At 48.7% G+C, this 23004-nt stretch overlaps 1 protein-coding gene across 1 annotated transcript; it reads left to right on the top strand.

Annotated features, from left to right (window-relative positions):
• Positions 1–2529: 2529 nt before the first annotated feature.
• Positions 2530–21280, top strand: Mab21l3 (mab-21 like 3). The gene is made up of 6 exons (XM_057794050.1): positions 2530–2778; positions 11008–11148; positions 13556–13847; positions 16298–16476; positions 17069–17263; positions 20977–21280. Exons 1-6 carry the CDS (start codon positions 2530–2532, stop codon positions 21208–21210), a joined length of 1290 nt encoding a protein of 429 aa, XP_057650033.1. The 3' UTR covers positions 21211–21280.
• The last annotated feature ends 1724 nt before the right edge of the window (positions 21281–23004 follow it).

The following is a 23004-nucleotide window of genomic DNA, read 5'->3' as shown; positions in this document are numbered from 1 at the left end:
AAAAAAAAATTGGGTAAGCCTGGATGGGCGTGGTCTTCCCAAGAACCCTCATTGAATACTAGGTTTGGTTTAAGATTTTTGAAAATCTTGAGCTGGTTCCCTTTGTAAGGTTCTTGCCTTGAAAGCGTGAGGACATGAATTTAGACCCCGGGGCCCATGTCAAAAACTGGCTCCTATGCCACATGCCTGTGATCCATCAATGGTGACATGGGAGGTAAGACCCAGAGGCCCAGAAGCTCGACCTACATGACAAGGTTCCTGGACAGTGAAAGACTCTGTCCCCAGGAAAAGGTAGAAGGCACCCAAGGACTGGCCCCTGAGCTTGTCCTCTGATCTCTGTGTGCACACCAAGCTACCAGACCCCAGTACAAAACTATCAGGAAAAATTTTTGACTACTTTGTTAAACAGACATTAAACGTGTTATTGGTCCTGATAAGCTATGCATTTATCTATTATGTGTGTATGTGTGTGGAGGTGTACAGGAGGCAGTGTCCTGGGAGGTGGGGAGAGATGGAACTCAGGTCGTCAGACTCAGTGGCAGACATATCTGCTGAGCCATCTAACCTGCCCGGTCCTCAAAGTCTAAATTGAGATAGAGCCGGCTTCCATTTTCAATTTGCTTTGCATGTAAATCATGAAAAAAAAATGAGATTTTTTTTCCCAAGGATAAAGGAAAATTTGAATTAACTGGATCCTTCTTGGTGGCCCTAGGCACACCCTTACCCACCAGAGTTTTTGCTGACCTATTGTCCAATTAACTAGAGATCTGTATCTGCTAGGCAAGCCTGTTTTCATCAGCCTTTCTGCCAGGAGCTGCAAGAGCCGATGTCTGTGCCCAGCCCTGTGCCGTGGAGCCGTCCCAACTAGGAACTGGGCCATGCAGTGAGTCTACACTGTGTTCACACAGCACACCCACCTGCTCTCTAGAGGGAAAGAGCCTGCAGGCAGCTTCCCTGGGTTCATGGTGCCGATCCTTCTCCAGGTTTCTCTCTTGTAGCTCAATGATCTTCTTTCCTTGTTCATATCTGGCCAGAACCTTTCCCTCTTGGAACAAGAGAAGTTTCCGGATACAACACTTTAACTAACCTGCAGTACTGGGGTAACAGATGGCTCGGCGTCTGAGTGGATGTTTGATTCCAGAAACCCAGGGCAGCTTACTGTTATCAGGAAAAGTCTGAGAGGAGAGGGATTGAGGTCACGGTTCCAGCAAAAGCAGAAGCCAAGGGCAAAACCAAAAGTATGCAGGGGAGAAATGGGGACTTTGATGCCATTGAAAGTGACGCAGAGAGAGAATTCCAAAAGGCGGATTTAGGGAAGAGGCTCTTGTTTCATTTGTGAAAAAAAAACTCAATGTGGTCGATTGGAATGTTGACCAGGGGAACAAAGTCCAGGGAAGAAGAGTCTAGATTATCTGAGAGCGTGTGCCCTCAAAAGAAGGGGATTTCCATGACACAGAATAACAGGTGGAAAATCAAGGAAGTGTGGAGGGGAGTCTGAGGATCCCGGCGGAAGCTGTAGCTTTTTAGGACGTGTTAAAAGTTCTGCATTGTCAGATGGAGCCTGAACCGGGTGGAGAAGGAGGTGGGTGGGGTCTGATGTGGCTCTCACCTGGAGCTGTCTGGGAGGCTATGCAAATGCAGGGCCACAGGAGAGAGTAGAAAGGCGGGGTTGGCCGCTGTGGAAGAGCGCTGCGGAGGGTGGTTTGGAGCTGCCTGCCTGGAAGCCGGACTCAGACGCGAGCTGGGCTATCAGTCCTTTGGATCACAGGCAGTAGACTGTGATTTTTAACCAGCTTCAGGAAGATCAGGCTGCTGGGATTTTTTTCCCCCTGTACTAAAACTATCCCCGGCCAGTCAGACTGGGGACATACTGCCTGACTGCCTGAGCTATTGTCTAGAATGAGTTTTACTGGTAAAACGAGATGTGTTCTAGACTCTTTAGGGGACTGTTTATACTGATGTTATTTTGAATGTCAGCCATCAAGTGGGACAAGGAAATCACATTCTAAGGTCAGCAGGTGAGAGGCAGGACTCTGCCCTACTTTCCTCTGCGTGTATGTGCCCGTTTGTAAGCCTCTCTCTCTCTCTCTCTCTCTCTCTCTCTGTGTGTGTGTGTGTGTGTGTGTGTGTGTGTGTGTATGTTCTCTGTGTCTGTTTAAGCTTGCCTCTGGATGCACGAGTTTATCCGTGAGCTCATGCTTTTCCAAATGCTGATCCTGGCTCTCATCTGATTGACAAGGCTTGCACTGGGCATGATGGTGAGACACCAGATGGCTTCTTTGCAATTTCTTGTTTGTTTATGGTAGAGAAGTAAATCAATTGCAGAATTTTCTGGATTGGAGGGCAGGGGATATTTACTGTCAACAGGATAAGAACAAGGAGATGTAAAGACACTTGGTGCCAAGGTACACCTGGTGTCAGGACAAGAGGATAAAATAGACAGGATAAACCAACAGTGGGTAACGTCAGGTGGGCTCCAATTCATTTCCATCAAGACTCCTTTTTAATCTTTCTATAATTCCCTGGAAGATGGCAGACGGATTCGCTCACGTTGGAAAGGAAAACTGCAGTGAGCCGGCGAGAAGAGGCCAAGTCTCTGGTCCGTGCTCACAATTCCAGAGAAGTTTCATCCAGAGAGTAACGCTGCTGGGAAGGCTGCCCACCAGCTTTGTCCTCCATCGTGAAAAGAAGCAGAAGGTTGCTGCTATCCTGGGGATTGACCAAGACACCATGAAGTCTCTTCCAGAGGGAGACTTACAAGATTGCCTGCTGAGTAAGGTAAGCCGGGGCTAGCCTCTCCCGGGCACGCCCTCTTCCTTTCCATCCCACTGACACTGATCCAGAAGGATTCTCCTGCTTCTGGAGATCATAAGATGGTCCTTGGGAACACAGGACCACTAGCCTCAGCATGTGGAGAAGGTCTCTGAGGTTCTAGTGCCCAGGAGAATTCTGGGTATAAAATACAGAACAGACCTCTGACTCTGCCCATTGCTGACACTTACGTGGCTGGTTAATCTATCTGAGCCTCAGACTTATTGCCATAAAACGAAGGTCTGAATGCGGTCACTGGAAAATGGCCAGCCAGGCACAGACAAAATGGAACATACCTGTGATGCCAGCATTTAAGAGGTGGAGGCAAGAGGATCAGGAGTTGAAGGTTTCCTAGGCTACATAGGACCTTGCCTCAAAGACAGAGAGAGAGGGGAGAGAGAGAGAGAGAGAGAGAGAGAGAGAGAGAGAGAGAGAGAGAGAGAGAGAGAGAGAGAGAGAGGAAGAAGAAGAAGAAGAAGAAGAAGAAGAAGAAGAAGAAGAAGAAGAAGAAGAAGAAGAAGAAGAAGAAGAAGAAGAAGAAGAAGAAAGAAAAACTTTTTAAAACCGCATAACTGATAGGTTTAAAAAATATTATTTGGGCACTGGAGGGAGAGCTCGGCAGCTAAGAGCGTTAGCTTCATGGGCACCAGGCACTCTTGTGGTGCACTGACCTGCATGCAGGCAAAACACCCATACATGTAAAATAAGAGTAAAATAAATACATCCTTAAAAGGTATTGTTTCATTTGTAAGTTGGTCATGGTGGTGCTCAGCTTTAGTCCCAGCACTCAGCAGTTAGAGGCAGGCAGATCTCTGTGAGTTCAAGGCCAGTGTAGGTTCTTCTGATTATGGACTTTGTAGGGACCTTAAATATTATTTAATGTAAGATGACCCATTGTTCCACTCACGCATGAAGCTTCTAAAGCATGCAGTTAATGTTTAAACGAGAGGGTTTAAGCAGAGAGGTAGGGACTGGTCTCTGGCTTTCAGGCCTTTGTATGTAAACAGAGCAAAGATCCTTATCACAGTGAGCCCTGAGTGCACTCTTTAGACAAAACCGTCAAGGGAAAATCTATGTTTAAAAAAACAGTAGTGAACAAAGTGACTTCCCATCACTCCTGCACAGAAGCAGTGTTGATGGGCATCTTCCTGGGGTCCTATGCTTACTGGAAAAATAACATTCCACCTTTCTTAGCTTGACATTCAAGTAATTTCACTTGCCTGATTCTCTGACCCTCTGTCTCTGGGCGTTCCCACCAGCAGAAATCATAAATGGTCTTCCTGATGTGGAATCAGTCTGGGCTCAAGCATGGTCTCTTTGGACTGTAAAGCATTTTCTAAAGTTTTCTTTCACAGATGTTTCTGACACTTAGCACAGGAATCTGGATTTCTAACTCCCATGGGGATTAAGAGTCAGGGTACACGGCAACCATTGGTCTGGTGTCTGGCCTGGAAACCATGGCCTGAGTGTTTGTTAGAATGTGTGTCAGCCAGTTCTCAGAGGCTGGAGAGCCTTGCTCCCAGTCTGACAGAGCCTTCCTTGCTCCATCTCTTGTCCCTGAAGGGGAACCCGCCTCCACATCTGCCCTGTAAGAGTTATGTGCTAAAGGACTTCAGACCTGGATTTGTTATTGTTTTTGTTTTTCAAGACAGGGTTTCTCTGTAGCTTTGGAGCCTGTCCTGGAACTAGCTCTTGTAGACCAGGCTGGCTTCAAACTCACAGAGATCCGCCTGCCTCTGCCTCCCGACTTCTGGGATTAAAGGCATGCGCCACTGCCGCCCAGCCTTATTAATTTTTTAAATTTATTTTTTTAATTTTAGTCCTTCTCACATAGCTCAGAGTTGGCTTAAAGGTTCCCCAAACACCTAGGCAGAGAGCACTTTGCCATCCTGGGAACTCTGGAGCTGATACTGTTTATTGATTGAACACTGTCTCCTCCGAGCATGGCTTTGGTTGCTGACTTGCCCCTGGAAGGTTTAATTCCTTCCACCTTTTTAGAGGGACCAGCAATGTCCTGGCCACATTCCTTTCCTTCCATATTCCCAGAGTATCTTGCACAGATGCGGCCTGAATCCCTTTGGAGTTCACTGAAGATGAGGAGAAACTGTAGTAGGTTGAGGTGCAGGAAACACTTACTTAATGTAGCTGTCAGCGAACCTCCATTTCTACAGAGGAAGAAAGACGTTCGTAGAGATGAAAGGTTTTTGCTAGAGTCCAGTGCTATATGGGGAAGGTACTGAGGTCTCAGCACAGCTGCTTGGGCCCAGAGGCCATCTCTTCTCTGCTAAAGTCCTCTATCTCGCAGACACATGCAGAAGCCCCTACTTTATGTCAAATCCTGCTCTGTGGTTTGGAGACGCTCAGGACTAGAGCTGTGGTCTGCTAAACGGGAAAGAAGTGCTGTGCCTACCCGAGGGACAGCTGGCCATACCTGCAGATTCTGTATTAACTCCCCGGGAAGGAGGGGACATCCTGTACAGTCACTGAGTGATGTCTGCAGTGCACACAAGACCCAGGGCAGCAATGAAGAGCCTTGCAGAGCAAAGGGAAAGGGCTTGGCTCTGCTGGGAGAAGTGGTCCACAGAAAGAGGAATGGAGAGGAGGACTTGGAGGGTGTGTTAGGTTTCCACAGAGGAAGACGTAAAGCCCAGGAGGAAACCCAGTTTACCCACCTACCTTGTTAGTCAGAATCCAAGGTGGTAAACACGGCCTGTCTGTAACTTCCTAAATTCGGGGCAAGCTGCTTCCTGAGCCTCAATTTCCCCATCTATAAAATGGGAACCATCATCGAATATTACAGTAAAGGAGGCTCCGGTACTCCTGTTAATATGAAGTGCCCAATACCCGGGAAGGGCTGAGTAACCCCAGCTCCACAGTGCTGCTGCTGCTGCTGCTGCTGCTGCTGCTGCTGCTGCTGCTGCTGCTGCTGCTGCATTTGGAGCCACAAACACCAGGAGGTCTAGGTATTCCTCACAGAATTGAGCAGAGAAGAAGGCCCACTGTTTCCTCTGTGTCTATCAGTAAATGGATAAGGCTTTCTCTCTTTAAACTGGCAGCTCTGGAGGACAGGGAGGGTTCCTATTCTGTTTTAACCGATTATTGGATTTAAAGCAATTCTGAGATTAACAGCCCAACTTCATGCTGTCTGGGAGGACGTTCTCGGTCATTTGTTCCAACCTGTCCTCCACCTGGGTGATGCTCATCTATGCAGACCACCTGTTCTCGGTACAGCCAGGACCCGTACAACTTTTCCCACATGCTGCTTAATTGGCCCTCCATGGAGTTCAAGGAAGAGGATTGCGACACCCGTGAGTCAGCGCGGTGTTGTTACAGGGAACAGTCTCGAATTCCCAATCATTTATATTTGAAACAGTAAATTATTCGCAAACCTGAACTATTAATAGCAGCAAAGGACTTGTGGGTCAACAATAACCCAGAAGCTCTGGCTGGGAAGGAGGGGAGGGAGCCTCGGATGAGACAGGGACATGTGGGCGGGCACGTACACACCTAGAGAGACGAGACGGAGGCCCTGGAAAGTTGTGGCTCAAAGGCATCATCTGCTGCCCCAGGTGACCTTGGAGCATCCAGCCTCATGTGCCTGGTTGATTCAGTGTGGCTCAGTTCTGCCTGGGATCTGCCGCACCCACAAATGCAGCCCTTGAGAAAGAGAAGGGACCCCTTTTGGTCCATTGGGTTTATCAGCAGAGGTGGTGGATAAAACCTGGATCAAGCTCGGATTGGTTACGCTTTTGAGTGCATTTTCTTCAAGTATCCCATTTCCTCCTTTTATTTCTTTTCAAGCTTTTCGTTGCCTGCAAGGCAGTTGGTGATGAGACTGTATGGCTGGCCTGCTGACATTTGAGAGACTATAATGAAAAGGGGTTTGGGGGTGGGGCTTGGAGAGGCCTGCCCTTGTAGAAAGACTTCCATCTTTGATCAAAATGGCTCTGTAGTCGGCCTCAGGGCTCATCTCTGCCTTTCCTCACCCAGGCGTTGAACCTTCTTGCTCTGTCTCTCTGGGTTCAATCAAGAGAAGTGGAAGGCAATAGTTGAGGGGAGCTGTCAGGGTCTAGGTTGGGGTTGCAACCTGAGCCCAGGCCTGGGAACGTCAGCGCAGAGTATTTGGGGACTGTAGATTGCTCAGGGAAGCTGTAGTCATTAGAACCTGTCCCTGTGCGTGTGACCAGTAATGTGGGGGTAGGGCAGATATCACCTGATGAAAGCTGTACCCAGCTTCAGCAGCCTAGGCCCTGCAGGGACAGCCTGCCTGGGGCTCTGGTCCATGTCTGCATCACTGTTTGGCCCCTGCTGTGTTACCCTAGTATGCTTGTAGGATGCAGGAATAGTCTGGAGTTCCCACCAATGGCAGCTCTAGACTGCTGTTACATGGAAGAAGAGAAGCGGTGGGCTCCACTCACAGCACTCGGGTCCTCGAGGGTGTGGCGGAGAGTGCTGGAAAACAGCATTGGAAACCCCGTGCACGCGTGTGGTCTAGTTCTACTAATTGTCAGTGTGACGCAGGAGAGCCACCTGCTACTCCAGTACTGTTTTGTTCAGTGACACCAGATAAGATGATTTCTGAAGCTGGAATAATTCTAAATTTAAGGCACCCATGTATAAGAAGTGCCCAAGAAGACTTTGTAGTCTTAGCTTCCAGGCAGCCCAGTCCTCTGGTCTGACCTTCACGCCTGCGGATCAGAACACATGAGGACGATGAGCTAAATTCCCAGATAATGAGTGATGATAGCTACCTTCCAGGGTGTGTTCAGTCTTGTTCTGGCCAGTCCATTTCGCGGTCAAGCTCACCCACAGCGAACAATTTTTGTTCTGAAGAAGGATGCCCCCCAGTGTGTTTTGCATCCCTGCTCCCAGTGCCAACACTATAACAGATCTTAGTGTGCTGATTCAGGTTTGCCATCTCGACAGAAGCTTGAGTCCTGTTGCTGTTGTTGTTGTTGTTTTGTTTTGTTTTTCCAAACAGAATTTCTCTGCCTAGCCCTGGCTGCCCTGCAACTTGCTCTGTAGACCAGGTTGGCCTCAAATTCAGAGATTTCACTGCCCCTGTCTCCTAAGTGCTGGCATTAAAGGCATACACCACCATGCTTGGTCTAGTTAGAGTCATTTTGAAGAGGGAACGTCGATTGAGAAAATGCCTCCATCAGATTGGCTTGTAGGCCAATCTTGGTGTGGGAGGATACAGCCTACTGTGGGCAGTGCCGCCCCTGGGCAGGTGGTCCAGGACCGTATAAGATAGATAGCTGAGCCAGCTGTGGGGAGCAAGGCAGTAGGCAGCACCCCTCCAAGGTCTCTGCTTGAGTTCCTGCCCTGCTAGAGTTCCTACCCTGACTTCCCTTGTGTGGGAATATGATTGGAATGAGTAAGCCAAATATACACTTTCCTCCTCCATGTTTTTGGTCCATGATTTATCATAGCAATAGAATTCAACTTAGGACATTTAGTTTATTAATGTGAGTGGAGTGTGTGTGTGTATGTCCATTGGGTTTTTCACATTCAAACTCTGTGGAATCATATCCATGAGCGTAAAGATTTGGGGAGTTTTGGATTTTTAACCTTGGCCCTCCATGCCTTCTGAGAATTTAGCTACTCAGTACCACACCCTCGCAGCCACCCCTTCCTAGCCACTGATGACCACAGTGCTCTACCGAGTCAGAACATCTTGCATGGCTCCTTTATTGAGGTAGTTGTAATGCTTGTATGTAATTTTCCCTCACTACGCTCGTTTAGCAGATTCGCCCCTGTTCAGTGCCCTGTAATCTACCTGCCTGCCTGTGTGCACTCCATCTTCAGGCTGAAAAATCCAACTTAATGATGGAAACCCCACCAAGCTTCCACCCCTCCAACTCTTTCCTAGCATACCCCAAACTGAGAGCCTCCGCCTGACCTGGAAGGTTAAGCAGCGCTTCAGACTATCGACTGAACCCACTCATACCCCACAGCCTCATGGACCTCACCATGGCTCCAACTCCTTACTTCCCTCTTTACACAAGTACCCAAGCCATCCCTCATTCCTTGGGAAGCTGGTCTGGTCTACTGCCTTGAATCTGGCCCCTGCCCCCTCTCCAGCTTCTTGTTGCATATTGCCCCCTCTCCTACCCTGTGAAGAAAACAGATTTCAAGCAGGAAATGTCTTCAATCCCCACCACCCCCTCCCTTTCCCCTAGCTTTCCTAGTCTTCTTAACTGAAGCAATGCTATGCTGAGTTCCCGGGCATTTATTTGCATGACACTTTCCTCCAGGGAAATCCCTCCTCTCCTCAGTGTGTGGGCCTCTTCCTCCTGCACTGACACCTCCCTCCATGTTTGAACATGCCTAAGCCTGGGTGTCAGTTTGAGAGAACCTGCTGCTGGCCCTCCCGACGTTGCCTAATTTGTTTGCTTCCATGGTCAAGCTTTTTGAAGTGGTGATCCTTGGTCCTCCTGAATTTGTAATGTGTCCCCATTCGCTCCCCTATTCTGGCTAGGAAACTCTACAGACCCTGGGAGCCACTGGCCTCTTCTTTTTTTTTTTTTTTTTTTTTTTTTTTTTTTTTTTTTTTTTTTTTTTTTTTTTTTGGACCTGTCACCCTACACATACAGGATACAAGGTCCCATGTATCCCAGGATTTGCTGAGAAACCACAAATGATCTTCCTGCTTCCCCTTCCAAAGCACTAGGATTACAGACTTGTACACTCAGTTTCTGTACTGATGGAGGCTTCATTCACTGTACTGGAGCCAGACTCCTAGTCCCTTGGTTGACTCCCTCTGACCTTACCTTCCGCCTCCAGGAAGGACCCTTAGCCTCCAGTTTAGACAGCTGTCCTTTTGATGGGCATCCACAGCATCCTGTGCATGTCTTTCCCCAGCTCCTGACCTTTCAATCTGTCTCACTTTGACAGTCTCTCTGTAAATCTTTTGCCATGCAACCAGTACACAGTCTAGCAAGAAGTGGGCATTCACTGAAAACATGTACTTGCTGTTTTCAGTGAGGTTCATAGGTCCGTAGAGTTGGGGGCCTCCTTTGTCTCTTGCTACTCAGTGTAGCATTGAGCATCTGGACAATACAGATTTGTTTCTCAGAGACAGCACTTTGTATATGGAATTGTACGTATCCAAGAGATCTCTGCATACAGATTAGGGATCCCCTCTCTGCTGTATCCTGCAGCACCCCACACTTTCCGGGGAGGGAGCCCCTACTAGCATTCTCTTCCATATGGCTTCCCCAGGGCTATAAGCACATAGTCATGTCTGTCTCTCTTGTTCCTGGACCCAGCATGAAGTGGTACCCGGCATACAGTGAATGCCTAATAAATGTTTATCAATGGGCTGACTCTGTGGGCCATGAAACCTATGCAGATAGGTTTGTTCTCAGCCTTGCATTCTGTCTCTGTGTGGGATGGCTCTGTAGGAACTCTCTGGTGTCTGGAGTGATGGGTGACTTAGCATTGGTCCAATGTCCTTCTGCCACTTGGGATTTTCTTATCTGGCTGTTTTGAGTAGTTTGGGAATCTGTTTTCCAGATCTCTTTCCATGACTCACTCAAACGTCACCTTCTCTGACCACGCCTTATCCACTTCTCTTTATCCTAACTCGGCATTCTTCATGACGCTTTTCAAAACTGGTATGTATGGTATTACAGTCTGCGTGCGCAACTATGTGTTTTCAACCAGAAAACAACATATGTCTAATCTGTTGCTAAGTTTTTTTTGCTTTGTTTTGTTTTTCAAATTTAACTTTTTATTGATTCTTTATTGGATTTCACATCATGCACCTCAATTGCACTTGTTGCTAAGTTTTTTGAGACAGGGACTCATGTAACTCATGCTGGCCTTGAACTCACGGCAGAGTCAGGGCTGGTCCGGAACATCAGATCCTCCTGCCTCTACCTCCAATGTGCTGGATTATAGATGTGCGGTAAAAAACCTCCCCTCCCACCTTTGTGTTCCCTTGATTGCTATTATGTCCCCAACCTCTGCCTAGAAGTTAGTCCTGGATAAATATTAAGTGATCACACATGTTTTAGAAGGAAATAGTGTCCTTTTGGTCACTGTCAGACCTAAACAGCTCAACTCCCTTGGAGTTCTGGGAGGCAAGACTTTGGTTTTGAACTTGGAGAAGGCTTTCCTGTGCTTTTGTCTTGTCCCCTATGCTGGTGCCTTGGGTCCCGTAACTGTTTTTCTGATCCCCCTCACACCCAGGTGGACCTGAGGCGCCAGCAGATTTCTCAGAGTGTGGAAGAGGTGCAGAAAATTATCCACCATCTGACGACAGAGATCAGCCACCAGGATAGTCGATTCCAAGCCGTGCCAGCCTCTAACACATACAACGACAGCATTAAGGTAAGCAGGTCTCTCTGAGGTGCTCCAGGAAAGCACCCAGGCCCTGGGATCAGAAGGACTCCATGCGTGAGAGGGGCTCACCCCACTGAGAACATAGTACAGTTTCTCTTCCAGGCACTGTTCACGCACACACCCCACGAAGTTTTCCATTGTGAGAGCTTACACACTCCTAGACCACAGAGGTTAGGGTAGAGGAAGCCAAGGTACTTGACCGAATTCTATTTGGTCCTAAGGCCATAACTTGAAAGACTCTGATTCTGAAGCATGCTGCCTCATGGTCAAAGCAAGGCCAGGCAGCTGCTCATTTATTAAACGCCTACTGAATAGCTAAGGAACTAGACAGAAGTGATGGAAACTGATGGGTGACATTCTCTAGAGCACAGGTGGGGTAGAGATGGTTCTGAGGAACTGTCAGAGTGCAGGGTAGCCCCTCTCTGCTGAGGGGTCCCACCGAGTCTCTAAACACCAGGGCCAATGCGTGACAGTCAGCAGTGACCTCACTCAGACTCCCTGTCAGCCTGTGGGCAGGACTGCGCACTCATCTTCACTACGAAACAGGAAGGAGGTGGGTGCGGCAGCAGGAACAGAAGGCATCTTCAACCACAAATACCACACAGAATGAAGTGGAGGCAGAACCAGGTTCCGAATTCTCAAAGTCAACTCCCAGTGGCATGCTTCCTCCATACTACCTCCTCAAAGAGTGCCACCAACTGGGACCAGCTGTAAAGACCTGAGCCTGTGGGGGACGTTCTCATTCAAACCACCACAGAACCACATCAAACCTGAGAGCAGCCTGAGATACAGGAGACCTTGAAAAGAGAGAGAGAGAGAGAGAGAGAGAGAGAGAGAGAGAGAGAGAGAGAGAGAGAGAGAGACAGAGACATAAAATGGCTTTAATTTTTATCTTGAATTAAATTTGATAAGTATGTACTTATTGAACACCATTTGTGTAGCTAGCGGTGCATTTGACGTTGTTGGGGATGTGGGTGTGGGTGGATGCTTTTGTACCTGTTCAAGTGTGTGCTCCATGTGTGTGGATGTGCTAAGAGAGGCCAGATGCTATATTAGATAGCGGACAAGTCCTAGGGATCCACCTGCCTCTGCCTCCCCAGTGCTGTGATTGCTGACATGCGCTCCACACCTGACTTTTTGTGCGAGCTGGTGACCAGAACTCAGGTTCCAATGCTTAAGTGGCCAGCACTGTTTGGTCAGAGTCACCTAGGCAGCTCCACCATTGGACTCGTGAACCCATGTGCAAGTGGATCCAAATGCATCTGTCGTTTAGGGGTTTGTCCCCCCTATTTAATCCAGCATCAGGATGCTGGAAGGTATACAGTGCCATCGTCTAAACCATCAAATGTTCTCGGAAAGTGATGCAGGATCAGCTCAGTCGGTCACTGCCCAGACCAAAACAACTATTGCTGCATTCCCCATAACTTTCTTCAAAGAAGAAAGATGTGGCTGAATGGACAAAGAGGGTGCCAGTTCCCTGGGTCCAGCCAGAGTTCAGGGTCCCTCTGGCGGATCTGCAGTGCCAACCGGTTTACTGTGTCCTTGGCATTGTGTGTCTGCTGTGTCTGCTTTCTTCCTGGTCACCACTTAACTGGTTCCCAGAGAGTGGGAGTGGGTGGATTTACATCCATTTTTCCATTAAACACAGAATCAACTCAATGGCTCACATTGTCCCGACAGACAGGCTTTCATTTCATCTTTGATTCTGCAAGGGTTAGTCATTCAGACTGACCCTGGGTCACTGTGACAGGCAACGAGAAAGGGTGGTACTTCAAAGATCGGTCACCTTTGCTCTTTCACATCAGAGCGTTCAGCTATCCCAGGACATCGTTCTTGCTGCAGAACTAGCCCAGGGTAGAACCAGTGAACAAGCAGCCAAAAGAACTCAATTAAAATTTCCACTCTTCTGCTTGCTGACAGTGTCCCTGAGGAATCTGCAAGGCCCTCTGAGCCTTAGGTTGCTCACTGAGGAGTGAACAAAGTTATCTCTTGTTTCACCTCGGAGAAGAGGCACAGCCAGAGACCTGAGCTGTGTGTAGCTCAGTGGATTCATTTTTCTTCTCTTTCTTCTCTCTTAAACTACAGGTCCCTCCAGGATTCCAAGTTTTCTTCATACTTAACTTGAGGTCTTACAAAACCCAGAACTCCTTAAGTCATCTCCTCTGCCACAGCCTCAGAGATGGGTTAGTGGCAAAACAAAACAAACAAACAAACAAAAAAAAAAAACGACGTAATTCTCAGTAATCCCTTGGTCTCTTTTCTGCATACCTCATCACATTGCTGAGGCTTGGACAGTCGCTTAAGCTGCCCCGTGGGATAGGTCGGCACCTCTCTATGTCACCACCCCCACTCCCGTGGGTGAGCTCATCTCTTCCCTCTCCTTTTCTAATCCCAGGTTTTGGCTCCCAGGCTGTTCCACGTCACAGTCCCACTGAAAGGCCTTGCGGGATACAAGGCGGCCCGGGCACAGCGCTGGCGCTACTATGACCTGCAGGGCACCAAGCTCACCTGCCCTCTGCGCGACCCCGAGGGCCTGCAGCAGTGGCTAGAGACTGAGCAGTTCATGAAGACCCTGTGGCAGTGGCACCAGGCAGACGTGAACATAGAGGGGGACATCGTGCCTGCCAAAGTCCTCCAGGTGTTCCGGACACTGGTGGAAAACGCAGTGAGAACCTGTCACCTCTCAGGTGAGCTGATCAAGGAAAGCCACAAGGGACGTGGTAGCCAGTTTTCTTTTACACTGTGGCAATGGGGGATGAGGGGCGGGGTGATCTGCTAGTCTGTTAATGAAATCCGCAGGGTAGGGATTCATTCTTAGGGAACACTTCCAGGACTTAGAAATTATCAGAAATTACTGCCCTGACGTACCTTAGCCTGTGGGTTTTGTGCTCTTCCCAAACCTCAGTGTACATATTTATAGCAGCCATTACTCACCCCCCCACCCCCACCCCAACCCTGCCCCCCACCTTGGTTGCCGGGACTTTTGTGTATAACTCAGAGCACCTGACTGAACACAGGGTGTGGAGAGCGCATGCTTGGAAAGTGCTAGCCTCCTACAGCAGCAGCCCTGAAGCCTTAGGACCCATTGACCTCGACAACTGCAAACACAGAAGGCACAGCACAGGGTGACATGTGTACATGCATAAATGCACAGACATACACACACACAGACATGCACATGTGTAAAAACTGACTAAATTCCTTAATTACAGAAGTAGTTATACACCAGGAAGGAAAAAAGATGAGCTGAGCAACAGAAATAATGACACACAAAGCAAAACAGACTCAAACAAACAAACAAACAAACAAAAATCCAGAAACAGGGAATTGGGGAGAAGAATATAAACGACTTAAAAAAAGGAAAATGTAGATTTAAAAAATATTAAAAATTCTAGCAGATTGCCGGGCATGGTGACTGGTGCATGCCTGTAATTCCAGCACTGGAAAAGTTGAGGCAGGAGGATGACTACAAGTTTAAGGCCAGCCTGGGTTACAGAGTCAGAGCCTGTCTTATGAAATTAAACAATCAGCTATCAGGACTGGAGAAATGCGCAGTTTTAAGAGCCATGGCTGTGCTTACAAAGGACCTGAGTTCAGTTCCTAGCTACCACCTCAGGTAACTCACATCCCCTGTAACTCCAGCTCCAGGGATCTGATACCACAGCTGACCTCCCAGAGTACCTTCACGGATAGGTACACACATACGGTCACACACACGCGCGCGCGCGCACACACACACACACACACCACGTAATTTAAAATAAAGTCTAAAACAAAACAGTAACGACAAAGAATCCCAGCAACGATAAAAGCATATTAAAAACACCTACCCGATTGGCAGCCGTGTGAAGTGTGAGAAGCGTGCTCTTACTGGGTGAAGGGTGGGGCGGGTGAAACAGGAATTTTTGTGCTGTTCTTGGGAGAAAAAAAAATAATCACTGTTTTGTTTTTAAAGCGCCATTTGCCCGTTATTTATTCTCTATGATTTGCTTACTTGGCAATTCAACAAATAAACTTTTGCAAATACAAAGAAATATGGCCAAGACTATCCTCTGCCCTGGGTTGGAAAATAGTAACTAACTAGAAAAAAAAAAAAAAAGCTAAATGACTACTCAAGAAAATTGGCCCAGTAAATGATGGTGCCCTTGCCTGGCAGACCGTGTGCAGCCTTTGCTGAGTGAGACATAGGCAGGCACATATGTATTATGACAATTACACAGGCTGCAGAACTCAGTGTCAGATGATACATTTGTAACTGTTTGCTTGTCTGAACAGAACAGCTCTGAAAGTCTCCATCCTGGTCATGTCTCATGGATGTTTACAGAAAGTGCTTGGGTGGGTCATTTAATTCTTGTGGCCGTTTTAGGCTGGGGTAACATGCAGTTTAGTTGATAGAATATTTGCCTGGCACGCAGAACATCCCAGATTTGAACCCCAGCACTACACCCATCAGATACATTGGTGCACACCTCTGATCCCTGCGTTCCTCCAGGTGGAGATGGGAGGATGAGAAATTCAAGGTGAGGAGTGCAGGGCCAGGGTCATCCTTCAGCAAAATCCTGACATCAGAGCCTTGCTCTCGCCTGCCTTCTCTCTCAGACCAGCATCAACGTGCTCGGGTGAAACAGAGCAGGGCTACAGTCATCTCACAGTAGCCTATATGATCCTTTGCCATCTTTCCCATGGCTTCCCTTCGTTGAGCCTTCTGAAAAGAATCTATCTTTTAAATAGAAAACCTCTGGGCTGGGATTATAGCTCAGAGGCACTGTGATCAGCGTGTGTGAGACCCTGGGGTCTATCTTCTGCAACACACACACACACACGCTCGCACGCACATATGCACACACACACATATGCATGCACGTGTACGCACATACACACACACACACACACACACACACACACTCTACAATAACGTGCTGAAAAGCTCTGGAGTAGTGGGGAGAAAAAGGAAAGACCCACTGACCATGAATTTTCCCAGCAAGGCTGTGACAATGACTGACTGCCTGGTGTCAGTAGAACCGACATCGTGTGACAGTCACACTGAAGGCTGCCTAGACCATCTGCCCTGATGCTTGTGTAAGGTAAAGGCTTTCTTCCTCTTTATCAAGTGTCTCTCTGGTTGCCTTCCCATCAGGCAAGGTCAGCGTGCTAACCAACCGAGCTGCTGTTTGGGTTGCCATGGAAACGTCCACAGGCCAGGTGGAGCTAGAGCTGGCCCCTACTGTGGAGATCCCCACGGCCTGGTCTGAGAAAGCCCAGTGGCCTAGGTGTTTGAAGCGGTGGCCTCCCCCAGACAGAGTGGAGTGCATCAAGGTACGGGTGGCCAGGCGGGGGCTCATTCTGCAGAGTGCTAACGGCCATGCTGATCTCATTACTGACAATGTAACAGCTTACTGGGGAAGCAGGGGCTTCCTTAGAGCTGCTGCTCTGAGGCGTGTGCCCCCCTCAAGTGGCAGCATCACCCCTGAGCTTACCAGAAATGCAGGTTTCTCATCAGGAACCCTGGGCCTGCCAAGTGAGCCTGGGACAGATCCCTGTGACCCAGGAAAGGCAGCTAAGTCCTCAAGGACTCTGACACGGGCAGAAGCAGCTGCCTAAAGTGGGTCTGAGCCTCCCCTGCCCCCTGTGTGAGCTCAAAATGCTTTGTGTTTTTCCACGCTGCCCTTTGGCCTCTGTGTTTTGCCATCCACATGTGAGTGAGAATATTCAGCATGTGTTTGTCGTTTTCTGCATGGCTGCTTTTACACCTTAGACTCCAATTCCATCCATTTCTGTGAATGGTTAGATTTGATCCTTTTTGTTGACTGAATAGTACTCCATCTCACAGACATACCGTACGCTGGGGGCCGTGGGTCCCTCAAGCTATGTGAACTCATTTTCGTCCCAATTCTTTCTCTTTTTGCAGTCATTTGGGTTCAACCTGGTGGCCCGGTCCAGCTATCACTGGCAGCTGAGTTTCCACCAGGCGGAGCAGATGCTGTTGGAGCAGTTGGATGAGGATGGGGGCTGCCGCAAGCGGTGTTTTCAGGTCCTGAGGCAGCTGAAGGAGGATGTGTGGTGTCCAGGGAAGAGGCCAGTCATCACCACCCACCACCTGCAGGTGAGCACAGGGTGTGGCGGGGGGAATCGGGACAACTGTCTCTAGGTGGGTCCCCATGTGTGATGGGATCGGGAGGGGGCCGTGGGAACTGTCTTCAGTCCCAGGGTTTCCACACGGCGTGTGTTTCTGCTCAGGGAGCCTTGTAAACCCCAGCTGTGTGTCATGCCCGGGCTGACAGCAATTCTACTTTCTTCCTCCCTCCCCAACTGCCCTTTCCCTTCCTCGTCTTCTCTGCCCCTCTCTCTTCTCCCTTCTGGTTCTGATTCAACATTAGGGATGATCTATTGTACAAATAAACACCTTATGTCACCTAATAGTTTGACATCCGCCACGGAAAGCCACAGGGACCAGCATGTCTCCTCAAACTTTCGTCTTCATGTCGGAAGCCTTTGAACGCCTCTAGGTATTTCAAAATAGGAAGAGTCACTGTCTGTCAACCTCAGGCACATTGCTGTGCTGGCGAGGCTTGAACTATCCCCCCTGTAGTTTTTGTATTACCACCCAACCTTCCTCTGACCCTTCCCCTTCCCTTTCTAACTTCTCACAAGCGCTGTTTTCCCTTCTGCTTCTGTGAGACCCTCCATGACTGGGAGCACGCGGTGTCTGTCTTCCATTTCCTTTCTTACCATGCAGGCGTACCACATTTTCTCTGTTCTTCTGTTGATGGGTACCTAGGTTGCTCTTTTTTTTTTTTTTTTCTCGGCTACTGTGAATAATACTACAATAACAGAGTATCGGTATCTCTTTAATATTCTAATTTCATTTTCTCAGTATGAATACCTGAATTTTAAGTTTTGTAGGAACCTCCAATCTGTTTTCCGCAAAAGTTACACTAGTTTATATTAGTTCCCCTGTCCTTACTGTCTTCTCATTTTACTCCATTTTTTGCCCTTTTTTTTTCTTTTTTGAGGCAGAGTTTCTCTGTGTAGCCCTGGCTGTCTGGAACTCACTCTGTAGACCAGGTTAGAGCGGAACTCAGAGATTCACCTGCCTCTGCTTCTGTGTGCTGGAATTAAAGGTGTGCACCGCCAACACCCAGTTCATTTTTGTCTTTTAAACAGTAGCCTGGCATTTCCCTGAAGACTGACTTATCTGCTTGTTGTCCATCTGTGCGTTTTCTTTGGAGAAATGGCACTTCCTCTCATTTATCCACTTTTCATGTTTTTTTTTGTTGTTGTTGTTGTTCTTCTTTGGCTGTTGAGTTCTGTGTTTATTCTGAATATCAACCCCCTCAGGAGTACAACTTGCTAACATTCCCTCACACCCTACCTCACCCTGGTGACGGCTCTGCAGAGAGGATGCCTCTGAGTTCGGTGTGTCCACAGGCATCTCTGTTCCCTTTTCCCCCTGCGTTGTTGGGTCTTCTCTGAAAAACCACTGCCTGTTATCAACAGTCCCATGAAGCATGTCCCCGCTTTCTTCAGTTCCATAATTTCAAGTCTCATATTTTAGCCCCATGATCCGTTTTGAGTTGGTTTTGTATCATGTGAGAGATGTGGTCAGTTTTATTCTTTGTGTGTATGTGTGTGTGCGCTCGTGTGCATGCACACAGTATTCTCTCTCTCCCTCCTTCCTTCCTCCCTGCCGCCCTAGTTTTCCCAGGTCCACTTTAGTTGAAGAGATTATCCACTTTTTAAAATCTCAAATGTGCGTTATTATTATATGTGTCTGTCTGTCTATGTGAGTATATACCACATATGTACAGTGCCTGAGGAGGCCAGAAGAGGGCATCAGATCCCCTAGAGCTGGAGCAACAAGCCATTGTGAGCTACCTGAAAGGTGTACAGGGAAATGAACTTCGGTCCTTTGAATGAGCAGCAAGTGCTCTTCATTAATCCAGGATTTTAAATATACATTTTCTTAAAGTTGATGATTTTATTTTTGAATGCCGTGTTTAATTGTGCACACTAATTGTGTCTGGCATGACGTTTTTATGTGTGTGCACAGGGCGCGCAACAATCACATCCAACCTCCCTTTGCACTACCCCCCTTTGCCTCACCCTTTCCCCAATTCCTGGTCCTCAGCACACCACACTCAGATCGACTTCATCTCTTAGTTTCCACTGTGAGAAGTACCGTGCCGTGTTTGTCTTTCTGTGCCTGGCTCATTTTACTTAACACATGTCCCTCCATTTTGCTTCCAGCCATTTAGATGTAGAGAGGACAGGGTTTCATTCTTTCTGGATGAACAGTTCTCCATTGTATCTTTGTGTCCTATGTGCCCTGGCCAGCCACCGTTGCCACTTGGGCTGGTTCCATCTTGTTCTTGATACCTGTGTCCGTCGAAAGGCTAGCAAGCAAGACAGGAGCCAAACCTCACAGAATGTGCTAAGAATTGCATCCTTAGCCAGGTGTGGTGGCACCCACCTTTAAGCCCAGCCCTCAGGAGGCAGAAGCAGGAGGTTATCTGTGAATATGAGGCCAGCCTGGTCTACACAGCTCCAGGCCAACCAGGGCTACATAGTGAGACCTGTTTTGTATCTTAGTTAACCAAGAGTGAGAGGAACTGTTAATTAGATTTAAACAAACAAACAAACAAAAGTATAAATGAAGATTTATACTTTAAAAATAAACAACAAAAACCCTGCAGATTGGCTGGTAACTGGAATAAACACAGACAGCTTAGACCGCTGCCAAAGAGGGTGAGACACAGTGGGAGGACAGTGGGAGGGGAACAAAGTCGAGTGGCAGGGCTGAGAGACCAATGAGCAGGAAGATGAGCCAGGTTGAACTGTGAGTGACAGGGAGGATGCTGCCCCAGGTTGTGTCTGGCACAGCTGGCTGGATAAGCAGGTCGAGAGGCAGAGCAGGTTTGTGGGAAAGGCCACCAGTTCAGTCTGGGCATGTTGGAATGGAGGGAACTTTTCCATACCCAAGACTAAGCAGGTCAGAAGCAGATTCTGGGCTGGAGAAGGTACGGTGTGAGTCCGCCATCTTTCTAAGAAGGAGGGAAGCTAGCACTGAGCACCAGACAGGGGAGGGGCAGGTGGGGAGGAGGGGTCTCCTTAGAAACCCCAAGGCAGAGCAGACATAGGTGGGTGCAGAGCAGAGATGGGAAGGAGGAGAAAGTCTGGAAGAGCATTGTCTTAGGGGTCAAAAGAGCAGTGGTTAGAAAGGCAGGGTATGGTCGATGTCTGATCCTCTGATAAGAGGTGTGAGGCTGGAAAGGGCCTGCCCTGCCTTTTGATGCTGGGAGATCGTGGGCTAAGAGAGCAGTATTCAGGATTAATGGCAGAAGACTCCTTGTTTGAAGAGTAGAGGGAGGCAAGGAATGAGTGAGAGGAGAGGAAGTTAGCAGGGCACCAGGACCTGCTGGAGCAAAGACTGCCATGGGAGAGCAGGGAGACAATGACCAGGGCAGGTGGACATCTTCAAAGAGGGGAGTCGATTCTATAGGACTCCCAGGAATCCTATAGACCCGGGCAGAGGCCCGTGAGAAAGTGGCAGATGCAGAGACGGAAAGAGGAGACCGCCATGATGGCAGAAGTCTCTGGTCCAGGAGAGGAGGGCTTCCGTGTTCCCTGTATGCTAGAAGTAGCAGGGTATGACCAGCTGGAAGAGCATAGAAGAACAGGAGAGAGAGTAACTGGGAGGTGTGAGCCAGCTAGTTAAGCCCCATGAATTTCCTGGTGAATCAAGTTTTCCCAGGATGCCTTGCTCCTCCTGCCAGAGCCCCGAAAACTCAACTCCTTCCCACCATCTTTTGTCCACAGACCGTGCTCTTCTGGACCTGTGAGAAATACCCAAACCTCAAGGATTGGCAGGTCTTCCACCAAGGGCTCCTGCGCCTGGCCCGGAAGCTGCATAGATGCGTGAGCCAGCACTTCCTGAAGCATTATTTTGTCCCAAAGAGCAACCTCCTTCAGTCAGCCAACCCGAGTGAGCTGGATGCCATGGCCCAGAAAGTGGCCTTCTTCCTAAAGAACCCGCAGGTCTCTTTGCCCTGAGGTGGCCCAGGGAGCCCTGGCTTCATTCCCTTCTACTGATCTTGTTCTCAGGGCAGTTCCTCTGCCAGCTGCCAGGACCCTACGCTAACAGAGAGGCCACCAAAGCAGACAGCAGCTCGCTCTTCAGAGGCAAAGGCTCCTGCCCCAGGCCAATGCAAGCATTTCATCTTTCCTACCTCTCCCGGGGACAGCTCCCTCCAGCTTCCCCAAGTGGTTGATTTTCCTTGCTCCAGTTCTTATTGTCTGACAAAGGGAATGGAGATGGGTTCAGGGAAGGCCAGGTATTAGCCTGCTGCCCGAGAATATTCTAGCTGGCTGGACCAGGACCCACACACTGACAGAGAGCCCACCCAGTTGCTGGTGTCCCTTCACGAATCTCTGTCCTCCAGCTCCAATCAGGGCCAGCGGTCCAGGCTCTTGAACTCTTCTGGTGTTCCTCTATCAGTTGTGTGGAGTCGTCGTAAGGGTTAGCGAAAATTCAAGAGAAGGGAGCAGCTGGGACCCACCTGTCATGTGACTCTAGTCAGACCGCTCTTCCGTGGTCAAGGAACTTGCTTCCACTCCAGGAATGAGCTCCATGTTGTGGCCTTGCACGGACCCACCCCTGGGTCACTCACGTCTGGATGTCTTCCTTAGCTCAGTCCACTAATTTACTTGTGGATACATAAATACTCGCTGGGTACGGAGAATGCAAGAGAGCACAAGACAGACTCCCTGGAGAAGACAGGAAATGAACAGCAGATCGATGATTTCTGTCACTACACATAGAAGGAAGTCTACTAGAATAAGGTCACAGAAAGATCCCAAGGGAGAACATGTGGGCAGGCTGGGATGGGTAGGCACGGGTCCCTGGCTGTGAAAAGCTGGGGAGTGGTCGGTATTACTGTGTTCTGGGATCCAAGATGCAGTGTTTATCTCCGACAAGCACACTTCAGATGATGGCTCTGGTGGCGGCACCAGGAGGGACTCCGTGGCCCCTGCACCTCTCCATTCTGAAGGTCACTGAGGTCCACAGCATCACACACCTGCACGCTGGCTGGGGATTCCAGGTGCTCTTAGAGAGGATGGCTTCTTTGGGCATTTTCTTAATGCCTCTCAGCTCCGGGGATCTGTCATGACTTTTGAAACATTCTCTCCAGATAGCAAAGTACTATTTCTAAAAGCACAAACCACTGGTCTGGGGGGCTCTGAAGAAGCCTGTGTGCCAAGGACTGAACCTGAGGCCTCTGACATGCTGAGCATGGGCCCTGCCAGTGAGCTAGACTGACTTCTTTATTTTGAGGCTGGATCTCACTAAGTTGCCCAGGTTGGCTTTATTTTTTTATTAGTTTTTTTTATTAGAATATATGAATTATCCATAACGATTGGTTTCATTGTGATATTTTCATGCACATGTGACATTTTGTGTGTGAATGTGTGTGTGTGTGTGTGTGTGTGTAAACAATGATTTCTACAAGGGTTCTGCCCAGGAACACGGATAAGGGGCCGGTTGTAGGAGAATGGGCACCTTTAGTGGCTCTACCACTGAAGAAAACGCTCCTCTAGTCCCCAACAACCACTAATTGCCTATAAATCCTGGGGTTCAGAGGGGACTTGTGAGCATTTCTTGTCCACGATGGGGTGCTGATGAGCCCCATCTTGTAAGAGTGAGCACAGCTTCCGAGAGCTCCAGTACATTGATCATATTGTAGCTGAAGACAGCAGCCCACAATGCCTCACCCCTCCCATCAGCTCTTGCCTTCTCACCCCATTCTATGGCATTTCTCAGGCCTTACTGGGGGGGGGGCAAAGATG

The sequence above is a fragment of the Chionomys nivalis genome, chromosome 18 (assembly GCF_950005125.1).
Source record: "Chionomys nivalis chromosome 18, mChiNiv1.1, whole genome shotgun sequence".
NCBI classification, from domain to species: domain Eukaryota; kingdom Metazoa; phylum Chordata; class Mammalia; order Rodentia; family Cricetidae; genus Chionomys; species Chionomys nivalis.
This window is presented reverse-complemented; position numbering and strand designations above follow the sequence as displayed.